The 8,422-nt window shown below is 47.8% G+C and overlaps 1 protein-coding gene across 1 annotated transcript; it reads right to left on the reverse strand.

Moving 5' to 3' along the window:
* Positions 1-291: 291 nt before the first annotated feature.
* LOC124653230 (sucrose transport protein SUT2-like) lies at positions 292-6,177 on the reverse strand. Its single transcript, XM_047192296.1, has 5 exons — positions 5,463-6,177; positions 1,544-2,280; positions 1,388-1,451; positions 1,259-1,302; positions 292-765 (listed from the first exon to the last, which is right to left on the reverse strand). The coding sequence occupies exons 1-5, from the start codon at positions 5,968-5,970 to the stop codon at positions 604-606; spliced, it is 1,515 nt and encodes a 504-aa protein (XP_047048252.1). The 5' UTR covers positions 5,971-6,177; the 3' UTR covers positions 292-603.
* Positions 6,178-8,422: the final 2,245 nt, after the last annotated feature.

The raw sequence follows: 8,422 nt of genomic DNA on the forward strand, positions 1-8,422 counted from the left end.
TGAGAAGTTGATAACCAACTTCTAGGCAAGTGCCATTTTTGAATTTTTCAAAAAATGGGCTCCATGTCGCCTGTGCTTTAAAACGCCCCACTCAGATGTTCTTACACAAAACCAAATACCATATCATATAGTCGCCACTGCATGTCCGGTGCCACCTTTAAGATCACTGTAAAAATGAATCAATGCAACAAAAAATATTATTACTACTTATTAAAATCTACATTCTTGTTCTAAAATTAAAATTGCAATTCATTCAAAGACTAAGTGATAAGGAGACCAGCAATGCCAGAATGACCTCAAGCAAAACCCTGCCGACTTTTTATTCATTCATTCACCCACCGTCTCCGACAAAACCATAAAAATCCAACATACAACAAGATACAACCGACCATGTTTGACACGGAGACGCGAAAAAAACAACAGCTCATGGAGGAAAGAAAACAAGACCAAATTCCAGAGCTGTATTTCTTTCCCCATCGAACTGATATACAGACAGATACCCATGCCTAATCAACTGGATGATAGAGCAAAGAATGGTTGCAACTTGCAACTTAACTTAAGAGCCAGGATATACAGACAACCTGAAACAATGTACTCTGATCATCATCGCTGGCTCCTCTTCTTTGGCGCAATGCGGGCTCGGGGGAGACCCAGGATGGCCACCAGCCCGCCAATGAAGGACGCGGCAGCCGCCACCCAAAACGATGGCGCGTTCCCTCCACCAAAGAGCGAGTCCCATGGCCCACTGCCCAGTGACACGATGATCTGCACGAAGTGACAATACAAATTTCAGGGTTCAGTTATGCTGAAGCAGCTTTCAAGAATTTTAGGATAAATCAAGCACCCAATCGTCCATAATGCAGGTGTTTCCGTATCCTGTTGGTCTTAACTGGTTAATAGATTGGGATGCTGTAATTACTACTACTACCTCCGTTCCAAAATATAAGACTTGTAAAAAGTTCAGCTTTCTAAAAACCCTTGTATTTTGGAACGGGGGTAATAGTTTTTAGTTTTGATGTATAGTTGAGATGGGTCAACTAGCTATTACATTGAATTGATTAGGTTCCAGAAGCTCGATCAGATACATTTCAAAATGAAGTAGTCTAGTGTGCCATCTTTCCATTAGCATGGTCTAAGGCTACTTGTTACTACTTCTGATTGCGTCCCCCCCCCCCCTTTTTTTTTTCTCAACAAGTAGTGAAGTTTGGAATAAATGAACCGTATTTGAAAGCAAACAAAATAATAAACAAGTCAATACCTGTGGTATGACGATAGATAAATTGAGAATACCCATTGCTAGACCTGTGGGAAAAAAGAAAGGGGACTAAGTAAGAACACAAACCCAAGATGATAAATAGTCAAATGTTTCACTCAAAAAGTAAATTACCCTGGCCAAGCCCAAGATTCTCAACACGGCTCGTAGCCATCGCGTATGGTATACTGTACGTGATCTGCAATAGCCAAAAACATGAATCAATACAGAGATGAATAACAACATATGAGCAAACCGAAAGAAAAACTATACTGGTGAATGAATACTGACCGACAAGGGTGCTCCCAGAATCGTGAAAACTGTGAGGGAAGCAACAACGATGCCGGTCGGAGGTGCTCTGCTAGGTCCATAGTCCAAATTCTGCGCCACGTACGTTATAACGAGCATCGCCACAAAGCAGAGAGCCATGATAATATTGGAAACACCCCATACGAGCCCAGCCCCCCACTTCCTGCACAGCTTCTCCGTCACGACTGACGTGATCCCAAGAAGGACTGAATTGAGCATGAGGCCAAAGGAACCCATTCTCACACCGTCATGGTACTTCTGGGTGTCGGCGACGATCTCCGGGCTCCCTCGGTAGATTTCCCGGCCCATCCAGTCGGTATCGAAGAGGATGAACGGGAACCACCCGATCCAGGTGAGGGAAGTGACGATCAGGACCATCCAGACAGGCATTGTGAAGTACTTGAATGACCCAAAGAGCTCGAAGAGGAAAGCCTCCTCTTCGTGGCTGCTCGGACGTGGCGCTGCTTCATCGCTCCCGAATGTCGGGTTGTCTTGCACCGTTACCACAGTGACGTATGTCGTAATTGCCAGGATGATGATGTCTAGCAGGAACGCAGACTTGAGGTTGGCACAGCTGACGCCACATGACTCGGTGATGGTGAAGGGAAATATCTTGTACCAGCCGCTGTACGCTCCGGTGGCATACCCGAGGATGTTCCCCAGGGCCATGAAGAGCGAGAAATAGGCGTTGGCGATCCGAGTCCTCCTCGGGTCATTCTCTGCAGCGGAGAAGGATCAGTCAGTCAGTAAGAAATGAGTTAGGTTTGAGGTGCGGAATGCTAACATATAACATGGATGCTGGTTGCAATAATTTAACATTTGTGTTCATCCTGCAGAAATGGACATAATACAGATAACAGTTGAAGTTTTTCAAGTGGGTGAATATAATTGCACGTCAAGAAACAATCAGAATATTTGAGAAAGACCCACAAGCTCAGATGAGCAAAATACATGCATTTTCCTAAACAGAGTGAGAGAAGTAACAATAATTTCCGATATATAATTTATAGCCAAAAATTTGTGTAGCCACAGCAAGCACATCCCCAATCTCATCAGTGCAATGCCTGGCATCACATTCACAGTTCATGATGTAGCAAAAGGCAATTTCGGAGACCACCACAGGCACACAACATTGGCAATTACTCCCCCCGTTCCATAATGTAAGCAAAAGAATACTACCTGGCTACTGACAAAAAACAAAACATGTCGTCGTTCGTATGATTCGAAAATTCGCAATAATATCTAGAAGAGTATTAGTAGTCTTGCATCACATTCACACCTGATGATGATAGAGCAAAAGGCAAATTGGGAGACTACAGACTAGAGTCACAAACACAAGCATTTGGCAGCCTAGCAATTATTGAGCAAGCAAGGCCTCTATACTGAAGGAATACTACCAGTCTGCTGAGGAAAAAAAGATGCTGCTGCTCGTATGATTCGAAAATCGCGAAAACTTAAGGAGAGTAGTGCTTAAACATCTACCTGGCCTGCTGAACCCGAGAGCGACTGATCCATCGAGTCCAGCTCCATTGATCAATCCCACATAAAATAAACACATTTCTACACAAAGAATATGTGTGGCCACAACAAGCACATCTCATCGGTGTAACGTGTGGCATCACATTCGCACGTGTTGATAGAGCAAAAGGCAGATCTAAAGACCACAGCCACACACATGACTGACAATTATTAAGCAAGCAAGCATGCAGGCCCTCAACTCAAAGAATGCTACATTGCTACTGCCTACCGACAAAACAAAAGATGCTGTCGTCGTTCCTATGATTCGAAAATCGCGAACACTTAAGGAGAGTAGCGCTTAAACATCTACCTGGCCTGTTGAACCTGAGAGCGACCGATCCATAAAGTCAAGCTCCATCAATCATTACCACATAAACTAAATGCATTTTTACACATTGTATTAGACTACAGCAAGCACATCTCATCGGTGTAATGTGGGCAACACATTCACACGTGGTGATAGAGCAAAAGGCAGATCTGAAGACCACAGCCACACACATGACTGGCAATTAGTATTAAGCAAGCAAGCAGGCCCGCAAAGAATACTACATTGCTACTGCCAAAACAAAAGATGCTGCCGTGGTTCCTATGATTCGGAATTCTCGCAGTAATGCATAGAAGAGTAGTAGTAATGCTTAAATATCGGACAGAGATTTGGTGCTCCTGGGCACCAGTGCTCCTGCTATTTTAGAAAAAATAAAAATCACATTTATGTGTTTCAAAAAAATTAGAAAAAAAATCATGGTGTAGCCAATGAATTGTCCCACAAACGTGCAAAATTTCAATTTCAAATACAAAAAATTATGGGCTACACAAAAATAACAAACGTGTGGATCTGGGTATGCATATTTCAAATCTCCAAATTTCAACAGATTTTGTCTTTTTTATGTAGTCTACAATATAAAGAATTTCATATTAAAATTTTACACGCTTGTAGGTTACGTCATTTATTATGTCTAGATTTATTTTCATATTTTTTTGAAACAAATATGTATGATTTTCGAATTTTTTTAAACAGCAGGAGCACTGGTGCCCATGAGCCAAATACACTTTTCGTTAAATATCTAGTTCTATCCGAAAGCGATCGATCTCTTCAATAGAGCTCCCCCCACATTTCATCATCACTCCCATAAATAAAAAAGTAAAATAAATGAAGTGGTAGCTTAGGGAAAGGACAGGATCTGGTGGCGACATTTGCACCAACCATGCGATTATTCAAAGAATGCATCGCTGTGAAGGAGTGCCACGTCTTTATTAGGATGCTGTCGTCGTTCCTATGATTCAAAAATCGCGAAAACTTAAGGAGAGTAGTGCTTAAACATCTACCTGGCCTGTTGAGCCTGAGAGCAACCGATCCATAAAGTCAAGCTCCGTCAATCATTACCACATAAACTAAATGCATTTTTACAAAAAGAATTGTGTTAGACTAAACCAAGCATATCTCATCAGTGTAATGTGTGGCATCACATTCGCACGTGTTGATAGAGCGAAAGGCAGATCTGAAGACCACAGCCACACACATGACTGATTAGTATTAAGCAAGCAGGCCCGCAAAGAATGCTACATTGCTACTGACAAAACAAAAGATGCTGTCGTGGTTCCTATGATTCGGAATTTTCGCAATAATGCATAGAAGAGTTAGTAGTAATGCTCAAATATCTAGCTCGATCCGAAAGCGATCGATCTCTTGAATAGAGCTGCCCCCAAATTTCATCATCACTCCCATACATAAAAAAGTAAAATAAATGAAGTGGCAGCTTAGGGAAAGGACAGGATCTGGTGGCGACATTTGCACCAACCATGCGATTATTGAAAGATTGCATCACTGTGATGGAGTGCCACGTCGTTATTTTTGGTTTGGCTAGGTAGTGTGTGTGTCTACTAACCCGTCCCCATTGCTGGCTGGGCTGCTAGAAACATACGGGGCAGCTGGCAATAATGAGGGACTAGAAAATCAAGTGCCGACCAAGATCGACATCGGAGGTAGAATCTTTCCTAGCCTAAAGGGGAAAGCGACATCTGCAAATTGCTACTGAATTTTCTCTGTTTTCTTTAACATGCACTTCCTCTGTTGTGCAGTGGCCACACGTAGATACATGGAGAGGCTAGAAACAAAGGGAGGATAAAATGGGGAGATTTGTTTGGCATGTGACCCCTTGTCGTCTAGCAAAATTACGAACCCCAATTTTTTGTAGTAGCCAATGAGTTCATCTACACTTTCCCTTTTGCTTGCTTGCTTGAGGCAACAAATTACTAGCAGAACTGGAAGCTAAGAATCAATCTGGAACCGATGAGAAGTAAAGCAATTGAGCAAGGAAATCGAAGCAATTGAGCTTAAGGAAATCGAAGTAATCGAGCAAGGAAATCGAAGCAATGGAATTACCGGTGAGGTCGGCGAGGAAGGCCCTGCAGGGGCCCTGGGTGGCGTTGTTGCCGACATCCAGCAGCCAGAAGCCGATCATGTAGACAATAATCGCGCCGTACCTGGTCGACCCGGGCCGGATGTTGTCCCCGAACAGCCTCCCCAAATCGGCGGAGAAGCCGACGGTGAGCACGGAGAAGGCGATGGAGGCGGCCCCCGCGGCGATGAAGGGCCTGCGGCGGCCGAGCGGGGAGTCGGCGGGCGCGATGCGGTCGGAGAGGTGGCCGATGAGCGGCTGCACCAGCAGGCCGGAGAGCGGGCCGCAGAGCCAGACGAGCGACGCGAAGGCGTGCGGGATGCCCAGCTCCTGCACGTAGGGCGTGAGCAGGGAGAGCTGCAGCGCCCACCCGAACTGCACCCCGCAGGCCACCGAGGCGGCGCGGAGGAGCGAGCGCAGCGGGACCTTGCGTGGTGGGGGGAGAGCGGCGGAGGTCGTGCCGCCGGCGTTCGGCCGCCGCGGGGGCGGCATCTTGTTTCGGATGGCTTTTTTGCCCCCGCTCCGCCTGCGCCGCCGCCGGTGGTGTGGCTGCGGATTGTGAGCTCCCAGCGGGAGTAGTGAGGAGGAAGAAGAAGGGGAGAGCAGCAAAGAATCTTGCTCCGGTGGCTCCAATCCCGTCGGGCCACGGCGGTGCCGCCACGGAAGGAGTTGGAAATTGGGGGCTTTGGGGGAGGTGGCACCAAAGAAACGTTTTTTAACCAGGGGAGAAGGGAAAAAACGATTCTTTCTCGCTCGCAGGGCAAAGGGCAAACCCGCGGCTGTGGACGTCGACGCTAGGCTCCAGAGCGAGCGCTATCATTGATTGAAGTTGTGGGGGCGACACCCGTTCTTGTACGCTAGCAATGTACCGCCCACATTGCTTCTTCGAAAAGAGTATTTCCTTCATTCATTCATTCATTTTCGTTCCACCAGAAGCCTCTTCTTCTTCTTCCACATGTGGCTCTCGTGTCACATTTTTCTTCATCATTGTATGAAATGTACCTGTCCAATCAATCCAGATTTTTTGATTTCACTTCGCCTCATAGGCTTTTTCTTTTTTAACATTAGGCCGTAGTCCTGCCTTACATTAATAAGGCCGTTGCCGGCAAGTTGATACAGAGTGCTGAAAACCACCTAACAAGAACCGGAAACTACAAGCAAAACAAGAAAAAAGAGTGAAACATAGCTTGAGCTCCGAGACCATTGTCCAGTCTTGCAATCCGACTAGAGAGACGTCGAAGCTGGTGAAGAAGGCCGCCATTAAGGGACTCGCACCATCGTCAACCTCCAGAGGCAAGCAAAGCCCAGGCACTATCCGTTTCCACCTCCAAAGAAAGCTCCTTGCTTTCTCGCCCGCCCTGGATCGGAGGGCACCGTACCTGTCGGAGGTAGATCGCTCTCCCTGAGCACGCATGGATATTGGAAGTTACCGCCGGGGAGAAAGACTCCGAGCACTCGCCTAGCCTCGCTGCGCCGCCACCCACGAACATCACAGCCCCCCGCAAAGACAAACCACCAAACCGGACCAAGCTGCCAGGAGTAAGGGAAGACGATGCATACCAACCTCCGTCGAGCTCATCCACCCAAACCCACTATCTCAAAACGGTGCCTCGAACGAGGGAACAACACCACCCGGGCGCCACCACTGTCCAAACCAAAACTTTGGGTTTTCACCCGAGATAGATAGGGCAGGGAGGAGGGGGATATCACCTCGATGTCGCCTTCGAGAAGGAGAACGGCGTCGTCAGCGTCATCGACGTCGCGGCCGCCACCGTCAGCCAAGGGTTTCCCCCGGTCCAGAGAACTCCACCCCTTTTTTTACTTTTCAAAAAAGATTAACTAATCTAAATCTAAAGAAAAACAAAAAAAAGAATTCCATTGAATTGTATTTTTATTGATCAATTAGAATTGCCTTATAGAACGTATAATTGTCTCAAAAGGGCCAATATACATACACTATTGGACCTTTTGAGTAAGAATGAAGAAGATCTTACGAGAATTGACAGTTTTCATATGGAAGATGGAAAACAGATCTGGGACACTCTAGAGAAGTATCTCCCAATTGATTTCTAATATTTTAGATAGAAGAAAGGCCGGGGAGGTGCGGCGAGCACCGGAGGGAGGAGGAGCCTCCGTCTTCAGATATGGTACCAGAGGCCCATCGGGGCGACCTCCACACCAAGCCCACACCTGCCGCCCCCTTCACCGCACGCGCGGCCGAAGAGAGCCGACCGCAGCATCGGCACCTGCCGCCCGCCATCAGGCCGGCGGTGCCCCACCCTACGCCCAAGGCCGCCGCCCTGGATTCCTGGCCCCAACCCGGTCGACGGAGGGAACCAAGCCCCCGGCCACCACTTCCCAGCGCCGGCGAGGCCGCGCCGGAGAGGAGGATAGGGGGAATCGAGCCAACCTCACCCAGCAGCGGAGGCCACCCCCGCTCGGCCGTCGTCCTCCCTACAACAACGCATGGGGGGCCGGAGGAGAGATCCCGCTACCCCCATCACCGGCGTCGCACGGCCTTGCCGGTGGCCTCCTCCGGGGGCGATGAGGGAGGAGGAGAGGGAGGGGGAGGCCGCGGCGGGGTCTAGGGTTCTCCCCTCCCCGATCGCCTGGAGGGGCGACGCGAGGGAGAGGGAGAGGAACCAACAAAAATTTGATATCGTTCACTAATATCCAATCAAGGCTCTTCTCTTCCCTCACCGTCGTAACCACACAAAAAAAAACAAAAAAAAACACATTAGGTCCCGCTGTCTATCAACTTCGACTGGGACGTCTTTTTTGTGTCCAACCCCTAATTTTTCTCCGATTTTAAATATTACATCCGACATCTGCATAACTGACATGCACACAACCATTCCAAATCAAACGAAGCGGTTTTGCCCTGCTGCTCTCTCTCCCAGGCGGCGGCGGCGGCGGTAGATCCCATCTTCACCGGCGTGAGAGT

Source organism: Lolium rigidum, chromosome 5 (genome assembly GCF_022539505.1).
Source record: "Lolium rigidum isolate FL_2022 chromosome 5, APGP_CSIRO_Lrig_0.1, whole genome shotgun sequence".
NCBI classification, from domain to species: domain Eukaryota; kingdom Viridiplantae; phylum Streptophyta; class Magnoliopsida; order Poales; family Poaceae; genus Lolium; species Lolium rigidum.